The 25,259-nt window shown below is 43.8% G+C and overlaps 2 protein-coding genes and 2 non-coding genes across 6 annotated transcripts in view; 2 read left to right on the plus strand and 2 right to left on the minus strand.

Annotated features, from left to right (window-relative positions):
* Positions 1–11,802, minus strand: part of LOC133347558 (cytohesin-1) — a 63,576-nt gene extending 51,774 nt beyond the window's left edge. Inside the window, exon 1 of one of the 2 annotated variants that reach the window (XM_061559928.1) lies at positions 11,512–11,802. Coding sequence is in view for 1 of the 2 variants with exons in the window: in XM_061559930.1 (XP_061415914.1) it covers positions 11,512–11,533 (22 nt within the window). In the remaining variant the exon portion in view is untranslated. The remainder of the gene's footprint in view (positions 1–11,511) is intronic. The other variant, XM_061559930.1, reaches the window with a different exon arrangement.
* A 6,442-nt stretch (positions 11,803–18,244) lies between these two features.
* TRNAW-CCA (transfer RNA tryptophan (anticodon CCA)) lies at positions 18,245–18,316 on the plus strand. The gene has a single exon. It is a non-coding gene; the product is annotated as a tRNA-Trp (tRNA).
* An 820-nt stretch (positions 18,317–19,136) lies between these two features.
* Positions 19,137–19,208, plus strand: TRNAW-CCA (transfer RNA tryptophan (anticodon CCA)). The gene has a single exon. It is a non-coding gene; the product is annotated as a tRNA-Trp (tRNA).
* Positions 19,209–21,444: 2,236 nt separating this feature from the next.
* The window catches only part of LOC133347559 (inactive rhomboid protein 1-like), a 74,743-nt gene continuing 70,928 nt past the window's right edge, over positions 21,445–25,259 (minus strand). The window contains exons 17-18 of one of the 2 annotated variants that reach the window (XM_061559932.1): positions 24,358–24,511; positions 21,445–24,101 (exon numbers count right to left, since the gene is read on the minus strand). In XM_061559932.1, the coding sequence (XP_061415916.1) occupies positions 23,649–24,101; positions 24,358–24,511 (607 nt within the window). In that variant the 3' untranslated portion in view covers positions 21,445–23,648. The remainder of the gene's footprint in view (positions 24,102–24,357; positions 24,512–25,259) is intronic. The other variant, XM_061559931.1, reaches the window with a different exon arrangement.

Consider the following 25,259-nt stretch of genomic DNA (forward strand, 5'->3'; position numbering starts at 1 on the left):
CGCACACACGCGTTCTCGACTGCATGTTCAACACAAGTCTGTTTTAATGTAAACACAATTCATGTACATTAGTCATAACTACAACCATCTCCATCGCATCATTATAACATTATCCAACCACTTCAACTTCAAAAGGGCCCCCTAAAGATATAGATCCCTCCAATTGGTTTTCGATTTGTACTGTTGCGTTGTTCGGCATAATTGTTGCGACGTTTTCGCTCCACATGTTTGGGGGAGCCATCTTCAGTGGCTCACAAAACATTCAAATGTATCGGTCACCGCAAGCGTCTTCGCCACGCGTCAACTTCAGAAACTGCGACCCGTTCGTGAGAGAAAGGCATCCCCGCAGGCATCGGCGGAGTGGTCAAGGGTGCAGTGCTGCAATTATCTGCTCATGGCCACTACTGCCAGACGAAGGGCCTCCACTGGAATTAGCTCACGAGAGTCCCTCTCAAGCAGGGGTACCGGTCCGTGGCCTGTTATGAACCGAGCCGCACAACAGCAGGAGGTGAGCGGTGGGCGAGCGAGCGAAGCTTCATCATCTGTATTGACAGATGAAGTTTTGTCATCTGTATTGACAGCCGCTGCCCATCGCTGGCATTGCCGTCTGAGCTCCGCCTCCTGTCAGATCAGCGGCGGCACGAGATTCTCATAAGAGCACGAACCAGACTGTGTAAACTGTGCATGCGAGGGGTCTCGGTTGCGTGCTCCTTATGAGAAGTCAGAATCCGACACTTATTTTAGTCAGCGCGTGGCCCGCCCCCATCATTTTATTATTTACAACTTCCGTCCGTGCCTCTTTCCCGCACTGCGCACATGGCTCAGCCACAGTTTTGGTAAGCCCACAAGCTAAGCCCGAGCCAAAATGAGTAAGAAACAAACGTCGCTGGAGAGCTTAATTGAAAAGGGGGAAAGACCCAATGATGACCCCCCCCGCCCGGTCCCAAAAAGGTTGGGGACCCCTGCTCTAAAGGACGTTTGGCCTACTACTCCACACTGGCCAGACGTCTTGGGGAAGAGGTGGAAGTATTCCGTAATGGTGAAGGAGAGCCCTTCTTATTATTTGCGTTATTATTGGATAACGCAAATGTGTGTCAATGTGCGACCCGCCAAAATGGAATTTGAGAGTCCTATTCGGCCCTCCGTAAGGAAAAGACTCCCACCCCCTCTGCTGTAACCCAACATCCCGTTCTAGTCATTTCCCCTCTACTCCCCGAGCGTCCTGAGAAATGCGCTCTCAGCAAATGCGAGTTAAAAAAAGTCAACGTTGTGCTTCCCATGCTCGAACAAACTTTGGTTGACGCTCATCAATTCCATTGCCCGTGTCTGCGCTGTTGCTCATGACGGCATGTGTACCCAACGAGCCCACGTGTACAATATTGCACTGCAGTGCATGGTAAAATCGTGAAATCAATTTAATGAACACTTGAGTATATTAGTGCTACACACATTCTAATAATTCTATTTTTTTACAAAGGTTAAAGTGAACCCCCCTCTTATATTGGCTGAAATGAACCAGCGTTAGGAATTGCACGTTACCAAGGCGAGTACAAGTTTGTCTATCCACAGGAGGACCACTGGAGAACATGACCTGCACACACACCGAGGTGGTACTCATTTTATCACCCTGGACAAGACGAATGATCGTGAGCCAAGTTGACCAGTGACTGGTGTAAAAATGAACCAGCGTTAGGAATTGCACATTACCAAGGCGAGTACAAGTTTGTCTATCCACAGGAGGACCACTGGACTTGCAAGTCTGGCGGGCCCGGCTGCAGCCCCGCCCTACGGGAGGTTTGGCAGATGCCGTCCACATTTTTAGCATTTTGGTCCTCGGACAACCATGGCTTCTGATTTACAACGGAGCAAAAATAACCATGCTCATAGTCTGCTTAACTCACAACTTCCAGAAACAATAAACCCTGTAAACAAATAACGGAATACCTCGGACACGATTCTTCTATTGTCAGCAATGCCAAATTAGGTAAACGGGTGAACGTACATGGCAAGTTTTCAACTTTGGCGATACTTTTTTTTTACACGTCTATTAACGCAAAAAATGCAGTACTGTCCAGCTGTAGACACCGTAGTGTCCTTTATGGAACTCGGATAATATCAGTGAACTTGCAAGGCAATGTATTCGTGCAATGGTGTGCATGCAACACATTCCAGTTGTGTTCTCTAACGGGATGTTGGTTTCATTAAAATCAAGAAACCACCATCAAATGCCTCGTGATAACCACAACAGTTGGAAAATAGAGTGCAGGCCAAGCTGCAATATACATGGCTTATGCATTATATACATTAGCCGTTGAGAGCATGCAGGAGAGCAAGGCAAAGTGATGCAAGGGCAAGGGGTGAAAAAGAGAGGCTCATGGGGTTTGGAAGAGGCCGAAATTAAGGGGGGAATGATGGAGGGGCATTGCAGGATGCGAAAGCCATGGGGGGCACTTGGGAGCATTAAGGGAGAACGAGCACTGTGACGGTGACAAAGAACGGCGATAACACGAGCGGATGCATTTATAAAATAATACAAAGATTGGGGGGGGGGGGGGCTTGTTTGGTTTGGACGTGTAAAAATAACGAAGGCCGACCGATTACCATCAGTGGTCTTGCACGGCCATGTTGGAAGAAGTAGGAAGTGGTGGTGTCCATGCAAGAGCTACGTTGACGGCAATAAAGTACGACTTAACAGAGGGAAAACATTGGTCTACAGATAGGGACCGTCGAGACCAGAGAAAGGAAGAAGGTCGTCCAGACTCAATGTCTGCCATCCCGTGACAACCGATGGAAAAGGATAGAGATCGATTTATTATCATGGTGTCCTTGATCGAGAAGAGCTTTACAATGTCTCAAAAATATTTTTTCAGGAAGGTCTTGTCTTGCAAAGTTTAACCAATTACGTAACAATCCGAGTGCTTAGCATGTGAAAAGGCAATCGCAGGGAGAAGAAAATCGTAGTGAACGAACACAAATCCATAAATGGGGGTAGTATTTTCTAGAGTCACACAAATCGGTGCACATTCTACTTGGTGTACTGCCACCTGTTGATCACCACCTATCCTCGCAGGTTCTCTCATGAACGTTATGATCATTGAACAGTCCACAGACCCCTGTCCAAAAGTGATGGATTACAGGCACGAGCCACTCCAAATATACACCGACCAAGGTTTGGGTATGCTGAACAACCACGTTCGTGTGGGCTGTGTTTTAAGTTTTACATTCTTTGTCAATTAATTGAAAAAAGTAATGCGACATGCCAATGTAAGTAGAAAATGAGTGGCATGGGTGGCTTTTTTTTGTTAAGCCAAGTACCGTATAGGTGCAAAAAATGAGCGTTTTCACGATGTTTAAGAGATTGCAATACCACAGTCATTGCGTCACAGATAATCTCCACTTCTCGAGTTCAATGCAAATTGAATTTGGATGCACTTTGAATGATCACATCAGTCACAGAGTGTAATTGAACTGCTATTGCTATCAGTTCATATTACAGCAACGCCATGTAGCTTTAATGATAGAGAGGGGGGGGGAATGCATAGCGTTCACAGTACACACGTTTATAACCAAACACCGCATTTGCTTTAAAGCAACGCGACAATACGATGGTTGTGCAATTTTAAGTTGCAGAAAGCTCTCTGCGGACATCACAAGGAAATTTTCATCGCCACACATTGGCCGAGCGGGAGCTCGCTAAGGAAATCGTTTGTTATCTTAAACTCCCAGTGACCACCGGTTGCCGGCCATGCTTTTACAGCCGATATGCTGCTGCCCTACTACAGTGTGGTGTGTGGGGGGGCCCTTACATTTGCCAAGAAGACCTGGTTGGCCTGCATGCACACAGCCCCAGCACACTATCGTGCTTAGGTTTTCCGCACCACCCACAAACCAAACGTTTCCGTGGGGGGTTTTTTGTGTTGTTATTTAAAAAAAAACACGATATATTTTATATTGAAGAATAAACGTTTTAGGTTTTTTTTGCCAGCATTCAGCCACTGCGAGGCTTGATGCGTGGCTGTCGATCTTTCACGTTAACCCGTCTTACTGCGCTGGTAACATTCGGCAAATTGAGGGCATTTGTCAAACCCGAATTGATTAAAGCCATGCCAAATCGTAGTGGCATTAATGCATTTTATCCGAACGCACAAATTATCGCATTAAATATGAACGCACGCACGCACGTGTGTGTGTGCTCTGCTCCCTTTCTGTTTTAGGACCTTGAAAATTCTCTATATTCTTAGACATAAATATTTACTCATCCGGTAAAGAAAAGTGCCATTAGGCGACCGTTTAAAGTGACAAACCGAGGCGGCTCTTCATATATCCGTGCTTCGGAAGAATAAAAAACTATTTAAAAACTGAGAATAGGTTTTCCCCTTTTTTCTGGCAACAAAACAGGTGTTAAGATATTAAAACACCAAACTGAAACCTTTTACAAGGAATCATGTCTGCATTAACCACAATGCTTGTGGTCCAAATACAAACTAAAACACTGATAATATATCTATCCATTGTCCTTCAAACTGATTGGTCCACACCAGAGACAGCTTTCTTCTGAGCCTAGTCTCAAACTGTGTTAGACCAAAGGACGCCAAAAGGATGCTTTTTGGCGTCCTCTGGTCTAACACCGTTTTATTATCATATTTTGGTACTGGCAAAGGAGGTCCCATAATCGTCATTATACTTACAGTACACAGAAACCCAGTACGTACCCTAAAACATAGAGAGTACTGTACACACAGACGGTACATGCACACCTCCAAACTTTTTGTCATGCCATTGCTGGACGTGCGAGTCGTTGCGGTAAAATGACCATACTCTTTGGTGCTTTCGGTAAAGTCACGTAGATAGAAAGATATGACCATAATTTACGATTCTGATACTTCAACCACGCTAGTCAGTATGGCCCGGTGGATTCAGGCAACAGACGTGACACATTTCTACTGCACTGCCCTCTGCTGCCCCACGTGTAGCCACAATTTTCACAATCGCGCACCAGCCTATAGCACCTGTTATGCGGGCGAGGTCACTCATTCATGGAGGTATGCAACGGGCTCAATCCTGCCCGCTAAGATTTCGAGACGTAACGAGAATGAGCGCATTCCGGGTGATTGGGTCATAGGCACGCACATAAAAAAAATATGGCGACGATGCTATATAGGAAGTGCACGACCGTACGTTATCAAAACAGGACACCTGAATATATTTTTTTCAATGCAGAATCATGCGTGGCGTTTGCGAGATGGCACCTGTGTGGCACTCATACCAACTAGCCCTGCCCTGTCTCTCAACATAACAGCATGCACATATATCCATGTGCCAGGCTTGCTATTCATTGTTTTGATGCTAAAAGTTTCTGATAGTGTTGCGACGATATTGCCGAATGTGTGGGCATGGAAGGGCACTGGTTCCTTATCTGTCCCGCGCGGAACTCTGTATGTGATATCAGATTGCATCCAACTTAATCGCTGATGTCAGACCTATAAACGGCACACCAATATCTTGACCTCAATCATCACTAAAAGGTCGCATTGCACGACGTGGTCAATTAATAATAATTTAAATTTCGAAAGGGCGCTTAAACAATCGTTCTCAGGGCACTTTGCACGAAAAGGCAGACATAGTTTGACATCAACCAAGGATTGAAGAACGTGAGAAAGACTTTGAAAGTAACTAGAGAGAGAAAGCCATTATAAACAGATATCTTTTTAGTCGAGTTTTCAAGATTTGTAAAGTATCTTGGAAGTCCTGACCTCGAAGGGGAGAGGAGTTATCGAGTTTAGGTGCCACAATTGCACAGGCACCGATCACCCCCAAGTGTGAAGCCAAGGCCATGGGACGGTGAGCAATGAACAAAATCTGAGGATCTTAATGATCTTGATGAAATACATGGCTGAAGGTCATGAATGTAGGGAGGAGCGAGTCCATTTGAGGCCCCTCGCACGCAATGAAACACAAAGCTGTAGTAGGTTCAGATTCTATCCATTTTCTTAAAACATAAAAAACTAACTCTTGGACCAGTTTAGTTACCAAGTAATTTGGTTCCCTACCAGTTGTATGCTCAATTACAGTGCATGTACGCACACTGCTGTTTTGTCAATCCACTGCTGCACGAAAGGTTTCAACCGTGCCGTGCCAGGTCATGGGGGTTATTTGATCAAAACTTCGCCATGCCCCGTCAGTGCGGGTCGGGGACAGCGTGGAGCATAGAAGTTGGAACATAGTGCAGTACAACTATGTTTTTTATGCACTGCCCTTTGCCGAGAGGCTACAACACCCACTGCAATGCACGGTGGTCGCCCATTTGAGCACTATCCAGGCTCGGCTGTATTTGGCGAGATTGGGAACAATTGTGTGCATATTTGGTCAGAGGCCAATTACAGTAGTATCCTCCAAAGTAAAATAACTCACGTTCAGATAGAGCATAACACCAAGGCTGGATAAATATGTAGTTGCTTGCACAAACATATCAATGTTTTGGAATGGCTGTACTCCATTCAACATTTCAACAATGTTTCATAACACTATTTGAAACGTTTATCATCAAAACAATGAATAGCAGCCTAGCACGTTTAGACATTGGCTTGGCAGATCGAACTAAGATCAGTGTTGATTTGAAGCTTTCGTGACTGTTTTACTGCAGCAAATATGTATGGAACGGAGCTCATCTCAGCAAGTAATCCTCAAGTCGGAGAGAAAAATGCACATTCCTGTAGCGGGAGCCAACACTAACCCACAGAGACAACCAACCACCGTCGACTTCCCATGGATTGAATCTCATTTCGATGACCACAAAGAGCCGATGCGATGAGTCAACCTTCAACGTTGGCCAAATAAAATTATGGCTCAGAAATTATTAATTGTATCACTTTCCTTTAACGGACATACAAAATACAGTACACAACAGAGTAACTTTTACGCATACATACACGATCTGACCAAAAAGAAAATAATTATGAATGACCTAGAGTAGATTGTGAATATTTCCCAACAACATTTGACTTCGACTTTGTTAAAATACTGTACAGCGAAAAGCAGGGCAATGATATAGAACATAATTTTACCATGTTTAGGTTAACAAAAATGATTGTTCCACTACATAAAATAAATTTGACAATGGGTTTTGCACCCATCGCACAATACGTGGGGGAAAACGGGTAAGAGAAACTGTAGGTACGGGATAATTGTATGCTTAAAATGCAACCTGTAAAGTACAGCTCTTTTCAGTACACTTCAGGATGAAGGCCTCCCCATGCCAATCACGTGGGTTGTTTGACTATACTTAACCACGCTGGTAAATATGGGTTGGTGAATGGAAATGTCAAATAACCAATTGTAAGTCTGGTTGATGTTAATCAATGCTACCATGGCATATTCTCGCCCATGTTCTTCACTTGTTAAAATGGTATTTGATTACACACACCCTCAATATTTTTAAACGTTTATTTCTACAAGTGAAAATTACCACTTGGCACCTACTACGCTCTGTTTCCTAACATTCGCGATCTCAAATTGCCCCTTCATTGAAAGTGCTACATTTGATCTAATAGAAGAAACTCAACAGTGGATCTCACAATAACTGTTTTAACATCACAGGAATAATTATCAGTGTGAAAATTATACAATGCAGTGTTGAAAATCACACATCATTAAACATTTCACCAATGTGAAGTCTAACATCATCCAGATGTAAAACATTACATTCTATAAACTACTGCACAGTATTTAGATAAAGCATGTACTAGATAATGTGGTGCACGTGTAAGTTATGTTATCACACAACAGTGAATAAATGCTGGATCTACGTATAAAAACGGAAATGTGGCATTCAAATCACTGTTATTGATCATATCCATATTCTCCACACTTGATACAATTTGAAAATGCCATTCATTGATTGAAAACGTTAATCTACAGCAGGATAAGAGCTCATGCGGTGGAGCAATGGTGCAGTCATTGGTGCGCCACTATGCTATTACTAGGTTGTTGGGGGGCACCTAGTAATTTTGGTTGTGGTGTTGGGAGGCGCCCCCCAACACCACAACCTGCAGCGTCCCCGAACAACCACAGCCTGCGGCGCCCCCCAACAGACTGGTCAACAACCACAGCGTGCGGCGGCCCCCAACAGACTGGTCAAGTAAATTCTTACGATCCATTCGCACAGCGTGCGGTGGGCATTCATCCAGCAGTGGATTTAAGCACAAAAAAATTGCAGTACTAATGTAATGGACCGAGCACGGCTCTGCCTCAGGGCAGCAGTGGAGGGAGTGCGTCTGGCTCCCTCACGGCAGCAGTGGAGACAGCACGGCTCTCCCTGCGGGCAGCAGTGGACAGAGCACGGCTCTCCCTCAGGGCAGCAGTGGACGGAGCACGGCTCTGCCTCACTCTCATTCACCCGTCTCCTCACTCTCACACACCCGTCTGTTGCTCGCGGTCACGTGACGCACTTCAACCAATCGGGGGGCGTACATGTTTGGGAGGGGCTCACCTCTGCTTGGCTGCTTGCTCGCGGTCACGTGACTCCCTTCAACCAATCCGTGCCGCGTTAATCACAGGCACAGAATGAAATTAATAATGACAGATCTGGGCTATTATATATTAGGATACCAATCTCCCGAGTTCGATTCCCTGCCACAACTAATAGCAGTGGCGACTGATATACGAACCCATCCTGTCACTACCATGGAGTGTGGAGGCCTCCATCCAGCAGTGGATTGGCGGAGGTTTGTACATCATTCTTATTTATATTAAGAGCTCATTGTGACCCAGAAAGAAAATACAAGGTCCACGGAACAATATAAGGTTACAACCTATAAATCCCTAACACGAGTAAATAAACATTTATTATGGGAAATGAATCACGAGAATTAGTCAAAAATGGCAGCACTTAGCAATAAGATTGAGGGTCTGTGCAAGTCCACCTTGGCACAGCGGCTAAGGCAATTCAATCGTGTGTCATTAGCAGAAATGGCAATGTTGAAGCCCATTCACATTGCACTATAGTACGGTGCCCGTTAAGAACTTTATAGTTACCCGGAATGCCAAAGACCACCCATCATATTGTGAATTGCACGTGGACGATAGAAATTCACCTATTTACTGCTCACTCACTGTCAGAGAAAACTGGAATCCAAAATTGGTCACAGGTGAAAAGGCATGGCACAGAAGTTTAACCCAGCGCTGCAGAACAAGAATTATCAAAGCCAAGGTCTGAAATACAATCTCAGAAATGAATGGGCCCTATGTGGCTGTTAGGGCTGTAATTTGAAAAGTGAGGGCAAATGTCTGGACTTTCATAAACAGTATAACATGCACTCCAGTACACCAGAACTTACATTCAGTTCCTTTATAAAAGCCATGTGAAAACACACTAAAACAAGAAGTCTCCAGGTAGAGTTGAGTTAATGTTGGAGAAGAGCAAGTGATGTGTATAGAGGACAAAGCATATAATAGGAGCGATTTTTTGTCATTATAAACATATTATAAATTACCCCAATCTAATAACATGATTTACAAAATACTGCAGCCTTATTTTGTCCATTGCACAACACCCTGTCTTGTAGATGGACAGGGGTGCCCTTGCCAATAACAGTGCAACCCGAGCAGTATTCGGTTTAACAAGCCTGACTTGTCGATAAGACCATGAAGATTTGAACTGGTCCAGTGTTCTCGTCGAAACCAAAGCTGCTCGGTAACATTCGTTTACTGAGCCCATAAGCTGCAGGAAAACGCACATTTTTTTATGATTACAGTATCTGGAAATATGAACGGATGTTGGTTAACTGTATTGCCGAGGTGATAAATCGCCCAAAAAACTACAACTTCTACCCACATTGGGCGGTGCCCGTTTTTGCGGTTAAGAGCCTTAAATACCGCGTACCACCTTCACATGGCAGGGCCCAAACACCATCCTCAATTCAACAGCCATTTAAGTATTCCCTTCAAGACAATTCAGCCTCACCAAAGTGGTGCTCAATTTACAGACCGCATTGCGATGGTGATAATGAATTGACAAGGATACAATTACTCGCATTGACAATATTGGTGACAACGGTAAAACGGATACAGTACAATTTGATCCATTTACATATATACACCTCACTGATTTATAACCACCCCCTTTACTTTCATCTCAACAGGTGATTAAATATGTGAGAAAAGCGATGGGCCCATATCTCATAGTGCAAAGTGTTCAAAAATTTAGTAAGCGAGATTGGTGGGAGACGTGGAAAAGCTTTGAAGTAAGATGTAGCTTTCTTGAGCATTTCTCCCTTTCATTTTATCGTGGGGGTTATATACGACGGTGTCACAACGTGAATATTCCCGACAGTTGCTGTACACCACATCAATGCATGGATAATAATTCAACAGCGCTGATAGCACACACCTATCGGATTAGGATGCACCACCACCACCAACTTATTCTCTAAAAACTGAGAGGGGAAAAGCCTCTTTTATAATCCCGGGAATATGGTCATTATGGCAACCCAGAAGCAAAATCCGAAATCCAATCAGGAACAAGACACATTGGATTGTTTCTGGGTGGCGACGAGACGGCAATGTAGTCCAGCAAGTCATTGTTGAATCCATCTGTACGTCGATTTTAGTTGTCACCCCTTCGTACGCGTGGTGGGTTATATGCGGGTAACTTTAGATTCCCTCCCACACGAAGTTAGACACCCATGGGATTTCATTGGGGGAAAGAAAAATCCCAATTACCAGCAGGATTCTCTTGCAAAGGACTGTTTGCTATAAATAATGGGAATTGTTATCACAATACTTGGACTATTCAGAAGCCAAGCAGGGACTGAGCCTGGATAGTGCTTGAATAGTGCTTGAATGGGCGACCACCACGCATAAAACAATAAACTCGAACACATTCGTCAAGAACAATGTGGCCTTAAAATAAAACACACATGGTAGAAGGCAACGACGTTTCGGTCAACGACCCTTCTTCATCACAGCACCACTGCCAACGCAGCATCACCAAATATGCACAAAGCAGATTGCCGCAGGACCCATGGCAAGTAGCAGAGGGGAGTGGGAGCAAAGAAGAACATTGTTGTACCGTACTTCTATGCGCCTATATTTACTGCATCCATCTCCGCATTCGCCAGCGTGACGATGACCACCACGGGTGCCTGCCGATAAAATAACCCACAAGCAACGGAGTGGGGAGGCCTTCATCCAGCAGTGGATTGACGAAACGTGACGATGAAATGACAATGCGTGCACACACACACACGTCTAGTTTATACGGTATTGTGTAATTCAATAGCCCCGTAGCTGACAACGGATATAACGGTGACCGTGACACACACACACACCCCCAAAAGCCACATGCCACACCGGCTCCATCCGCCCTCACAATCCATACCCGGCGTGAGAGCTTCATCATCACCAACCACACACAGTCTCCATCATTCTCTTGCCGCTGCTGCCAAAGCCACTGTGGAAGAAGTGAACGAAGATCGGCAAGAGCGGCCCAGCAACACACACACACACCCTTACCGAAGCCGTCAGCCTCCTCCATGCTTCTTGGGAGACAGCGTCCCGTGTCTTCACACCACCACCACCAACCGCGGCCACCGCCTTATCGGTCTGTCGGCGTCACCCTCACAGAGCCCTCGTCCAACGCTGCTGCTGATGATGGATCAAGTGAGAGCGCCCAGGGAACAAGACACGCGCGGAGCTCAAGAAGAGACGACGGGGGTGGCGTGGTGTGGTGGGGGAGAGAAAGACGCAGCGCAGATCGTGGGGGTCTCGCACGGCGCTTCGCCTCCTACTGGCGGAGTGGGGCGCCAGGCGGAGACGGCGCCAGACCCGTGCGCCTCGTGCGTTAGAAATAAGAGAGGGTGGGCGTGGCAGCCGGAGGGGGGAGGGGCGGGGTTAATTTATGTTAATTAGGCAATGAAGGCGTGGCTAATTAACAACGTTGAGCAATAGGAGGTTGAGGGGTGGGGGGTGTTTTTCGATTTAAAGCTTTCGTGACTGACTGCAGGGATTCATATTCTTGGTTCTTTTGGTAAAGTCACGTAGAAGGGAAATAATAATACTATATTTATATACAAAAAGTAATATTATTTTATTATTTTCCTATATATAATATATTTATATTATTTTATTATTTCCCTTATACGTGCCTTTACCGAAAGAACCAATAATATGGGTGGGGGGGGGGTAATTATGACGTTGAGCCTCGTGTTTATTTTAATGAGGGTTCGAGCCGGGTAATGTTTATATCCGTAATAAGAGGTTTTTGTGGGGGTTAGATCGCGTAAAATATAAATACTGTGTCGACACGGCCAATTAGTTAAGGTTTGTCGCGTAAAACAAAACGTTTCCAATTCGTTACCAGTTCAGCAGGTCGTGTGTTGGAGTAGTAAAACCCACTTACAACGACCAGCATCGTCAGGCGACAGCCACGGCGTTGGGGAGAAACGTGCTGGACGGGTTAATGCTCGATTTAAAGCTTTCGTGACTGCAGGGATTCATCTTCTTGGTTCTTTCGGTAAAGTCACGTAGAATGGAAATAATAAAATAATAAAAATTAAACATAATAAAATAATTCTCACGACGTTTCGGCCACAACGCAAGCAGCCGTCCTCAGGTGAAGAACAGGTCTGACTCTGTCTTTTCGACAGACCTGTTCTTCACCTGAGGACGGTTGCTTGCGTTGTGGCCGAAACGTCAGACTCTGTCTTCTCGACAGACCTGTTCTTCACTTGAGGACGGCTGCTTGCGTTGTGGCCGAAACGTCGTGAGAATTATTTTATTATGTTTAATTTTTATTATTTTATTATTTCCATTCTACGTGACTTTACCGAAAGAACCAAGAAAGGTTAATGCTCATTACTCGGGTTCGTTGGGCAGGACGAGGCTCGCTTGGCGGCGAGACATCGACACATCCACGTGGTCTCAAAGCGCACGTGGCCTGTGGCACATGCGTATTGGGCAGGGCAAAGGAGGCAATGCCTGTAGCATATGTTGTAAAGGGGCCCTAAATAAATAAATACAAATACGTAACTGTTAAATACAAATAGTAAAGTAATTGTATATTTTCATTTGCTACACAGACAGGTAATACGACAAATCGCTAACCTTAAACACCCAGTCGTTCATAAAAGTCGAAGGCGGTATAGTACTAGAGTAATAGAGCAAGTGCAGAATCACTGAAACGGAACTGATAGCTTGAAAGCAATTTGCGCGTAACATTTTTAGCTCCTCTTGCTACTGCATGGAGGCCAGAATCAGAATATTTATTTATCCTGGAGGAATCCGATGAGCTATGAAGCTCTTTAAAAACACACACATGTCCAGTCGGGGCGGGTAAGAACGTTGCGACAACAAACAGTACAAAACCACGACGGGAGTGCAAAGTGCAAGAAAGGTAAACAAATCAGTCAAACACGTACAATAAAACTAAACCATTCCCATCCTACCAGACAGCGCGATGTGTAATGTGTATTTAATGAGAGGGGGGGGGGGGTGCGATTGTATGTTTATTATCAGAATCAGAATATATATTTTGACTGGAGGAATCCGATGAGCTATAAAGCTTTTTTTTTAAATAAGAGGGGTCGAGGCGGGTCGCGTTGATACGTTGAGGGGTCGTGCTTGCATGAGGGTTCTTGTGAGCGACAATCGTTGCTCATTAACGAGGGGCGCCGGATGATGAAAGTCTGTCTCAGCAAGTTCCCATTTGCGAGTGACGAGGGGGGTGGGGGGGTGCAGCCACCCCTGTTAATTTAATCTCAATTAATATGCTCCGTCGCTGTGCGTTATGGGTGACTGCACGTGGATAAACAGACAAGGGTGCCTTACAGCGTGGTCCAAATGTCTTGTGATTCCCCCCCCCCCCCCCCCCCCCATTGAATTCTCTAAAACGTAATGGTTTTTTTTAAAACTGAAATTAATATGCAAAGGAACAAAAATGTTAGGGGTCAATTAATTGGGTGGGGGGGGGGTCACAATCCATCTGAACCACCCTGCATACTCTATCAGCCCACGGGAACTATTATTCATGTGATTAATGATCATGATTAATTTTACGAGAGAGGAACGTCATGTTTACAAATACGATTCGGGACAAGTGTCCCTTGGTTATGGATAACGGGGACTGGAGGAGACATTCTAGCCAATTCTCTTTTTATCTTAAACCTTCCGTGCACAATTCATGGAAACTTATCACCTTATACAGACTTTCCGATTGCTAAATGTGCGTCACCACCAATTCATAAGGGGGGGGGGGGGGGGTGGTGTGAGTGCATGAAAGGAGACAGCTTTGAGGAATGTTTCGTGTTTCTCATGTCATCTCATGGTCAAATAAAGGGAAGTGAGGGGAGAAGTCGTCCGAAATGTAGGGGGGAAGCACTGTTTGCTGTGTGAGGGAGCTTTGGCTGAGGAGGATGGATAGGAAACCAAACATTTGAAGTGTACATTTTAAGTGTACGTTGGAAGTGTTGATTCTAATCTCAGAATCACATCTTTTAAAACACGTTTACACCCATTGGAGTACATTTTGAGTACATCCTCAGTGTAATGATTGTACTGTACTGTGTATATGAACAGTATTAATACGTTTCGATTTAAAGCTTTCGTGACTGCAGGGATTCATATTCTTAGTTCTTTCGGTAAAGTCACGTAGAAGGGAAATAATAAAATATTGAAATTAAAACTATAACATTCTCACGACGTTTCGATTGCAACACTGATGATGATTGCTTGTGTTGCAATCGAAACGTCGTGAGAATTTTATTGTTTTATTTTTATTATTGTATTATTTCCCTTCTACGTGACTTTACCGAAAGAACCAGGAATATACTATTAATACAGTTAGCTACGTACGGTAGGAAAGAAGTGCAAGTTCAACGTACATATTACATTTGTGTGTGTACATTTTCATTCAAGTTTTAAATCGAATTTTTAATATTTTTCTTTAGAAACTGCTTCTTGGGGTTAGCTTATTGTTCTTCCTCCGCACCTCCGATTAGGACGGTCGGCTACGTACGGTGTGAAAGAAGTTCAATATACATCCATAAAATGTTAGATTTTTAAGGGTAAAATAAAGTGGGCTTCTACCTCACGTGCCCACGGGCAATTTAGTTGAGCACTCAGGTCTATCGTTTTGCGTCCTCAGTCTGCCAACTTGAGGGGCGACACTCACCAACCTCACCTGGCAAACATCCATACCAATCCTGCACATATTTTAGTTGGTTCCTATACCATCTTTGCTCAGCATCTTTATAGACATACGACACAAATTCAAGTTGTATTGAGATTAATGCTTCGCCCAAAGCAGGACTTTTAAGTGATTCCATTTGCACAGAGGTTGTGTGCTTTTTGCAAATGTTTGCGTATTGCTTTAAACTCGTGGTTTGCCGGCCCGCACTATTTTTCTGTTTTTACCACGGGGGTTTTATAATCATTTACAGATATGTTAAAAAAACAGGACGATTTGATTAGTTGGCTGCTGCTATAAATTCCCACATATGATAAGCCACTTCGATGGGCCATCATGTCTGGCCAGGTCGCCTTTGAATAAGTATAACCAGTAAAAACAAAGTTTTTCACTATAAATCCTTTATATACGTGGCGGCTAGAGTCCTCTCGTCCTCTGGCTTGAGATGGCTGCCACCTATGGGTCAGATGATTGCATTGCACCATTAAGCAATTGGTAATTAAATATAATATTTTTGTCCTAAAAAGTGTAAAATTTTGGAAACAAAATTTCACGAACATTAATTGTCACGCACAACGAGTCTGTGTGGAAAATGTCAGCTCGATTGGATTACGGGAAGTGGGTTAAAAAACGACCGAAAGATTTGCACGGTCCTAAGCAAGCAAGCAAGTGAACTTAATATAAAGGATTTAAAAATAGCTCACATCACAGTGGGCTTTAACTGGTACTGTAATATAATAAAATAAAGTCGTTCGTGATCTGATCCCATCTGTGAAGGATAAGATCCCTTACATGCAATACCCCGGCATCTATAAACCAAGCTGTGTCTGCGGCAGTAGTTACATTGGGGAAACTAAGCGACATGTCTCGTACCGTGCTCGTGAGCAAAATACAGATTTGAAACAAGGGAGGACCAATACCTCGGCTGTGGCTCATTATTGTTTAAATGCTGTTGGCTCACACGAAATTGATTTCTCTAAGACGAAGGTACTTTGCAAGCCCACTGGCTATCAACAAAGATTCGTTCATGAAGCCATCCATATATACAGACACAATTTCAACCGAGAGGATGGGTACAAACTCAGCAATCATTGCCACCTCCCGATGTTAGTTTTGTTTGACTAAATATGGGACAAGTAATTCCAGTTCCTGCGGTGTCACTCCTGCATTGGGCGTACCGCAAGTTGTTTGCGTCTACCTTTTTCTTGATTCTCCGATTTCACATTAACATAACCATCTCCGCTTGTCCCGATCCCAGGCCACTTGCGCCTCTCCCACTTCGTTCTGATACGCTTGGGCTATGCCCATTTTAAACCTTTAAAACAGCTTGCCTTTCGTGGATTCCCCCACCTTTTCCCACCTGATGACGATCGCTTGTGTTGCGATCGAAACGTCGTAGTTACATTTTTTAACCCATCTATGTGACTTTAGCGAAATACCCAAAGAATATGAAATCGTTGTGTTTTGTAAACGCGAAAGACCTGGGCTACTCTCGAGTGCCCCTGGCGGTGATAGGAGGTAGGTGTCCCACACATTTCAGCGACAGTTTGTCTATGTGTCTGACAAGAGAAGCGTTAGAATCTGGAGGACGGCTGCACGCGTTAGAGTTTGAGGTCTTGGATGCGTGAGGGCACGTGCGAGTGAGGAGCGGTGACCCAAGCAATATCCAGTTCGATTCCCGCTCACGACCAACAACAGTGGTGAATGAATATCTGTTTTTAGGTTTTTTCGGTAAAGTCACGTAGGTAAAAAATTAAAATTAATAAAAGTAAAATAAAAATAAAATTAAAATCACGACGTTTCGGAGGCAACACAAGCTTCCGTCTTCAAGTGATACAGCTATCGTGCTGTGACGGTTCCACCTGAAGACGGAAGCTTGTGTTGCCTCCGAAACGTCGTGATTTTTATTTTATATTTTATTTTACTTTTATTAATTGTAATTTTTTACCTACGTGACTTTACCGAAAAAACCTAAGAATATGAATCCTTGCAGTCACGAAAGCTTCAAATCTAGAATGAAAATCTGATTCGGTTCTGGGTCTCCCTAGGACTGGTCGACTCATACGCAAGTGTACGCATTGTGGGTTAACCCCCCTCCCCCGTCCATGCGTACGTACTAAATGGATGGCCCACTAACGTGCACAGGAGCTTTTTTAAAATCACGAACGCTATCGGAGTCTTCTTCCCCTGGCTGCTTCCATGAATAGATTACTTTGAAGGCATAACATGAATTTGATTAATGTATGTCTTCAATGGCACGCGGCTTTACGATGTTGATACGAGACAGAAATACATTCACGGTTAATTTGGTATGTTCAGTGACTGTAAAAGAACACTTTAGTGACCATTAAATAAATAAATCCAGATATTCTTAATCTACCGACGAATGAAGGGTCACGACGGACACATTTTCTCCCCCATACTTCACTACGCTGGGCAGTGCTTCTCATAAAAAACGATATTATTCATCCACTGATGGATGATGGCCTCTGGTTATCGGCCACACGACCGACTGCGATATTAGCCGTGGACGGGAATAAGACGAGGATCTGTGGGTTCATAGTGCAGCGTGCTAACCACTGTGCCACCGCTTCACCTAGCGTTGCCACCTTTTCAAAACCCGGACATATGACATGTGTCTTCGCCTCAAACTTGTGCAAAACACTGCAAAACAACATTCAAGACAACACGAGCAGATCTTGGTTTAAAACAAATATAATCCCCGAATACAGGTGCCAGTTCCCGGGCCAAAAACTAATTCCCGGACTATCCGGATCAAACCGGGGCAGGTGACAACCATAGCTTCACCAATGAGTGAACAACTGGGCCTATTGCTTCGAGATTTGAAGCTTTCGTGACTGCAAGGATGCATACTCTTAGGTTTTTCGGTAAAGTCACATAGGTAAAAAAAAATAGAAATAATAATGTCATGATATATTATTTTATTTCTATTATTTCTATTATTTTTTTTATTTTTAACCTACGTGACTTTACCGAAAAACCTAAGAGTATGAGCCTATTCATCACAAAAGCCAGCGAGGATTGCATCAGACGCATACAAGAGACCTCGTGGCGCAACGGTAGCGCGTCTGACTCCAGATCAGAAGGTTGCGTGTTCAAATCACGTCGAGGTCATGTATTTTTTGTTAGAATTTTTTTTGATCAAACATTTCTGCAGATTTCTTATTCCGTGACTATTTAAAAACATTCCTGCGGAGGGAGCTGGTAGGAACGTTGGGTTGCTCGGTCAAAGGCCAGGGTCAACGACGGCGTGGTGCATTCAATTTTTATCGGGTGAAGTCACTCGGGAGGATGTGCACGGCTGAGATGAAGCGATGGGATTCTTGCACGCGAGGGATGATCGGTCGCAATGTTGTGAGGCTTTCATCTGGTGGGCGATGTATAACGGCGAATACTTTGTGACGAGTTCATAAAAAGTACTTGCGAATCCAACCAATTTTTGAACGCTTTCACCACATACTGTACTGAATTTAGAAAGTAAAAAAAATATCAATTTCTCTCTCCAAACATTTCATGAAGCAGTACTCTTAGCTTTGGAAATCGATATGCATTAACAATATATTTTTTATTGGCTGCCAACCACTTATATTCGTACAGTTGGCAAGTATTTATAATACAGCTCATCAAAAGACCGAGCAAGTGGTCAAATTCAATAAGCCCCCAATAGATCCCAACTCCCGATGATCTTGTTAGAAAATTGCAAAGGCAGATAAAAAAAACCGTGGTAACTGGTCTCCGACTTAGAGGCACCAGAAAGGCAATAAAGCAACTTATGCCACATTCCCACGGTCACTTTGAAGCACAGAAAGTTGCATACACCGCAACTATTGGCATATGGCAAACGTCATAAAACGTCTGTGTTGTTCAACGATTGTCTATTTTAGCGACCACGTTAATCACACAACCCACGGGAGATTGCATCAATTGTACAAGAGGCCTCGTGGCGCAACGGTAGCGCGTCGGACTCCAGATCAGAAGGTTGCGTGTTCAAATCACGTCGGGGTCAAGTCGTTTTATTATTATATTTGGGTCACTTGTTTTCTTAAACCAATTACTTCCCGAGCCATGGTTTCCTCACTGTAATTATGATTACAAACACACTGGGATATTTAAAAAAGGTAACTACCCTGCTCTTGATATGTTGACGGCATGTCTCACATGTCAAACATTTTAATGAAGACATATTTAGGTGTTTAACTTGTGGAGGATCCGCGATTATATTTACAATGTGTAATATTTGAATGATAGAAAGTGACGCTGCGTCGTGACCTTGTGGGGGCAACGGTAGCGCGTCTGGCTTGAGATCGGCAGAGTTGCGTGTGCAATTCAAGTCGGGATTACTTGTGTGTCCAGGAAATTACCACTTAAGGGATATTTATTTTACTGTACTGATGATGACAAACAGGTATGATATTATGAAAACCAGAACGTTATCTTGACACTGTCTGTAGGTCTGTCAATAAATTAAGCCATTTTAGGTTCTAGATTTGAAGTTTTTGTGACTGCAAGGATCCATACTTTTTTTTCGGTAAAGTCACGGAGGTAAAAAATAAAGTAAATTATAATGAAAACAACTAAATTGAATCACGACGTTTCAGAAGCAAGACGGAGGCTTGTGTTGCTTTGAAGACGGAGGCTTGTGTTGCTTTGAAGACGGAGGCTTGTGTTGTTTTGAAGACGGAGGCTTGTGTTGCTTCCGAAACGTCGTGGTTTAATTTAGTTGTTTTCATTTAAATTTATTTTATTTTTTACCTTCCGTGACTTTACCGAAAAAAAACTAAAGTATGGATCCATTTTATGTTATCGTAATTTAAATATCACAAGCCACAGCTTCTATACAAGGTTAATGGGGAATTATAAACAACAACCTTAACAGTGAAGACCTCGTGGCGCAACGGTAGCGCGTCTGACTTCAGATCAGAAGGTAATTCGATTTAAAGCTTTCGTGACTGCAGGGATTCATCTTCTTGGTTCTTTCGGTAAAGTCACGTTGAAGGGGCAGAAACGTCGTGAGAATTGTATTTTATTATGTTTTATTTTTATTATTTTATTTCCCTTCTACGTGACTTTACCGAAAGAACCAAGAAAATATTTAATTACGAGGCCAAGTGGTATCGTTAAAGGCATGGAATTGTGTTTTTTGCAAAAATTCATAAAATAAATTCTCGCTTGCATCCATCAAGTGCGTTTTAAAGCCGCAGTTGCACGATAATGTGGGGGAGCTGCGGCGGGGTGGTTTGCGCACTCTGCAATGTGAACCTGGAGACCTGAGTTGGATCCCAGCCACAGCCAACATCAGTGGTGATATCTGAACTATTCTGCCCTCCACCACCACCACCTTCACCTACCTCCACTGACCAGCTTGAAGTATGGTAAAAGTACCCATATGACAGGCACGGCGTGGGGCCTTTGACAAATGACTGTAAATCATAATAATAGTGGTGAAACTATTATTACACGCTTTAATTTAACTCGCTCTGTCTGTTGTTGTCGTTGTTGTATCCTCAAATCTTGTAACTCAATTGTAACCCACTTCCCAATGTGGTATCGACTGCAAACTTGGTATACTTATGTTATACTGATGACAATACTATATTCTAGCATAAAAAATACAAAACACATATTTTTAAAACATTCTTTTTTATATGTTATGTTTCGGCTTGGCTCTAATTGTCCACGGTCAACTGACGTTGGCTGTAAATGACCACAGTCCCTTACGTTGTGGCAAGCTTCGTGGAGTTCTTCCATTACTAGTACGGTACTTTTCATTAAAGCGTGTTTTAAAAAAAAGTTTTTTTAAATAGTACTTATTTATTTATCTGTGACCTGGTCGATTTGTAACTTTTCCTCTATGTGGCTTGGATCTTCATTTTAACCGAGAATTTGGTTGATAATCGAACGGGTACAGACGGAGCGATGACAGATGGGCTCTCAGACAAATTGTCCACAGCATCGGCAGAAAAGAGAAATGTTGTGGACAGTCCGGATAGGAGACTGTGTCTGGCCCTCTATTCTGTGGACATACAAATAAAGGGCACCAAACTTTTATCTCACTTGCATTTTATATGCCATGCAAAGAGAGTCAATTAAATGTCAAACTTGAATCGTCAAAATTGGAATAAGTCAAATAAAGTTTAAAAAAATGTGAATTTAAACAGCTTTTTGCATTCACTAGTGACTTCGCTGAGATCAACTCGCCATAATTGAGAAATCAGTTTTAATTATGGGTGACTGCCCAGAATCTAACTCAATAAACAGAAATTTTGCAGAAAATAATTGTAAGTGATGAAAACAATGGATGATGATGGCGATAATGACGTTTTTTGTTACTTCTGAAGCCATCACCAATCGCTGCTATCAAGGCAGCTTCATCATCAGCAGAAATAATCAATCCACTGCTGGATGAAGGCCTCCCTCAAGCCATCACCATCTCTCACGGTCTTGTGATATAACAAAGTGGCTTACTAAGACAGGAACCCAGAGCTCGGCAAGAATGGGTATCATGATTCAGAAAAATAATACATTGCTGATATATGACGGCATCAACGGCATGGTTCTGATGACATCTTGACCTTGACCTGGTAATGAAATTTACCTTCACTGCACCTGTCACGTGTGTGGCGTCCTCAGTCGCCACTTAAACAAGGACATGTCAGAAGAAAACGAGGCGCTTTTTTCTGCACGTTTTTAATTTACAAAATCTTTCGTGTATATAAAAAAAGCCCAAGACATTTCATAATACTGTACAGACGAGCCTGCTCTTGCTATGGTTAACATTACAAAATGTACACGTAGAATAATGTTTTTATATATAGCATATTCTAAAAAAGAAAAGAAAAATCTTTAGTTCAATGTTACCAAGAGCAATTTAGTTGTTGTTTTTACAATATACAGTATTTTTAATTTCTCATGTATGCACACTATAGTGTGCACTGTGGTATGTGTACAAAGGGTAGCTCAACATGGTTCAAAACAATTTTTATAGTTTATATTATTTCTTCTGTAATTTATGATCTCTTCTGAGAACGACTTGAAAGTTGCAAATAATTTTCTGAGAGGACTGGAATAAAGCGTAAAAAAATAATAATTTAGCTTGTTACATTGAGAAAATGTTTGAGGAAGATGACAAAATATGCAGTTCGTAAAACATAAATTATTCATCAGCTGACTCAACTCGCCAATACACTGGCAGTGTTTTCGAGTGAAATGCCAGATTATATGGCTCAAGTTATGGCTACTTAATGCTTTTATACTTTGTGTGATTAACACACGACACATTTTATTGTAATTGACGGTAATAAAAAAACGATAGAATTATATTACCCTCATTTTACATTATGTTAACCAACCCTGACATCTTTCAATTGAACCCTACATTTTTCTTAGTTTTCCTTTACAGCATTTTAAATAACTAAACAGAAGTGACTTTTCTTGGTTGAAGGGATGAATTCGCCATAGATTGTTACGTACAATGCATGCATTCATCACACACTCCATGTGTTTTGGTCTCTCCCCCCGCTCCCCCACATCAAATTCAAGAGGACAAACACAGCAATTGAAATTTCCTTTCTTTTTTCCGTATTGAAATTATTATTATACAACTTTAAGATGAGCATGTAGGTAAAAAAAAAGCTTTACGGAAAGAAAAATCAAGTCCGGTGTGACATTGCCGTGTCTGTGAACGTCGGGAGCATGTATTAAGGGATGATATCTCGTAGATTTCATCCTGCCAAAATAAAACATCAACTAATCGGTTGGGCAATGCAGGGCAATAAATGTGTGAGGGGCATGTGCCAAGAGCATGATGTCACTGTGGCGTTCAGGCATCATCTACTCACTGAACAGTTAGCAAGGCTACCAGAGTGATTATGGCTTGCGGAGATCCAAACCATATGAACGCGGCCTTGATAATGGTTAACAGCATAAGCTAGGCACTTTGAACAACACCAAAGAGCTTCTTAAATTCATCGTGTTGTTCTATGAAATATAATGGAAGGGCAACATGGCTGCATATTAAAATATTACAATAATTTACAAATGACATTGGGATTGCAGACTGAACAAAAAAAAAACGATGCTATATACAGTAAACTTTTTATGTCCCAAAAATGAACGATTTTGTTGAGAAGATATGTACAAAAAAAAATTTGCAGGCATTGTATTGCTTTAGCTCCAGAATACAGTAACAGCATTTTTGCATTTTACAAATATTTTGTCATTCAATGACCACCAGGTGGAAACACGAGCTGCACAGTGATCATCTTTCGCACGCTTTGCCAAAGATGCTCTTCTCTTCACAACCTACGGAACTGCTGGTGGAAGCGATTTCCGCACATGCGGAAGACATCGATTAACCCAGTCTTTTCTTGGCACACTCTATAAAGTGGCTGCAATTCAATACAAAAAAAAAATCATTCCGAGTTCCTCCACAGTGCTTCCCGCGCTGTTACACACCAGTCCCACCTAAGGGCCACAGTTCAGGGTTCGCACAGAAGTTGGCGGAGAAAGGCGCGCAGTTGAAGTGCTCGCACCAGCGGCAATGCACGGGATAGAAGTAGAAGAGGGCGGCCAGCCCAGCGGGCAGTGCCAGCGCCGCGGTCAGTGCCAGTGCCACTTTCCAGGGGCGGCGGCGGTTGTGGAAGTGGGTGTAGCGGAGCGCCGGGCTCATGCTCCAGCCCACGTACGGCAGCACCGCGTACGCCAGCGGCAGCGCCGACACGAAGCCGAGCACGTGCGCCACGTTGTCCACCCAGGGCAGCAGGCCGAGGAGCAGCAGTAGCGCGGCGAGCGCCACTATCTTGGCGAGGGCGACGCACGGCCGCGCCATCAGGCGCCAGCTCTGCAGCAGCTCCACGAGGAAGCAGGCGAGGATGCCGCCCAGAGAGCCGGCTGGCCCCACCTGGGGGGGAATGGCAACGAGTGGGGGCGCAGCGTTAGCCGGACACGCTCGGTCATGCCACGCCACGCGCCACTGCACCGGTGGTGCGGCTATCGAGTGTGCAGGCGGTGCAATTGCGCCAGGGTACATGGGCCAGAGGGGCCATGGTGGGTGGGGAAAATTGGATAGGACTCATGGCAACCTCATGGCAACTGCTGCGATACACCACACTGAATGTGGGGCTACTGAAATGTGGGAGAGAAACATCGCGTTGTACCTCCGCATTGTGGGGCAGGAGGACGGCCGAGGCGATGCTGCCCGTCACGCCGCTCGTGACGTAGATGATCAGCACGCGCAGCGAGCCCGCCAGCTTCTCGAGGTCGCGCAGCACCGTCAGGTGCAGCACGCTGCTCACGAGGCAGTGCAGGATCCTGAGTGGGGGGACACCGAGAGAGATCTCTTACGACGCCACGCGATTCGCATTTAGAGAGCGTCCGCACGCGGAGGCCGTCCGCGCTGTCGAGCTGGGCGGACATTGCTCGGATGGGTGACCACTGTGCGCCAAAGGAGGCGTTCTGGCTCCTGCAGGGCTATGTGGTCAGCAGAGGGCATTGCAGCAAAAAGCACTGTTGTACTGTACTACGTGACAATGACTACGCTCGCCGTCGTTCCCAACCGGCACGAACCAACGTGGTGAATTGTGGTCAAATAATCTCCTCCAGCAGTCCGGCTTGTGGACGGCCTCATCCAGCAGTAGACTGGCAAGAAAAGGGCTGTGCATGATACATGTTTCGATTTAAAGCTTTCGTGACTGCAGGGATTCATCTTCTTGGTTCTTTCGGTAAAGTCACGTAGAAGGGAAATAATAAAATAATAAAAATAAAACATAATAAAATAATTATTGCGACGTTTCGGCCACAACGCAAGCAGGTGAAGACCAGGTCTGTCTCCCCGACAGACCTGGTCTTCACCTGATGACGGCTGCTTGCGTTGTGGCCGAAACGTCGTGAGAATTATTTTAATATGTTTTATTTGTATTATTTTATTATTTCCCTTCTACGTGACTTTACCGAAAGAACCAAGAAGATGTTACATGTTGTATATGTGCCCACATCTCAAGACATTTATCGTAATGAAAGAAACATTACTTTATAACAAAATTACAGCTGGATTATTCGG

Source organism: Lethenteron reissneri, chromosome 26 (assembly GCF_015708825.2).
Source record: "Lethenteron reissneri isolate LAM-NWPU_2019-01 chromosome 26, ASM1570882v1, whole genome shotgun sequence".
Taxonomy (NCBI): Eukaryota; Metazoa; Chordata; class Hyperoartia; order Petromyzontiformes; family Petromyzontidae; genus Lethenteron; species Lethenteron reissneri.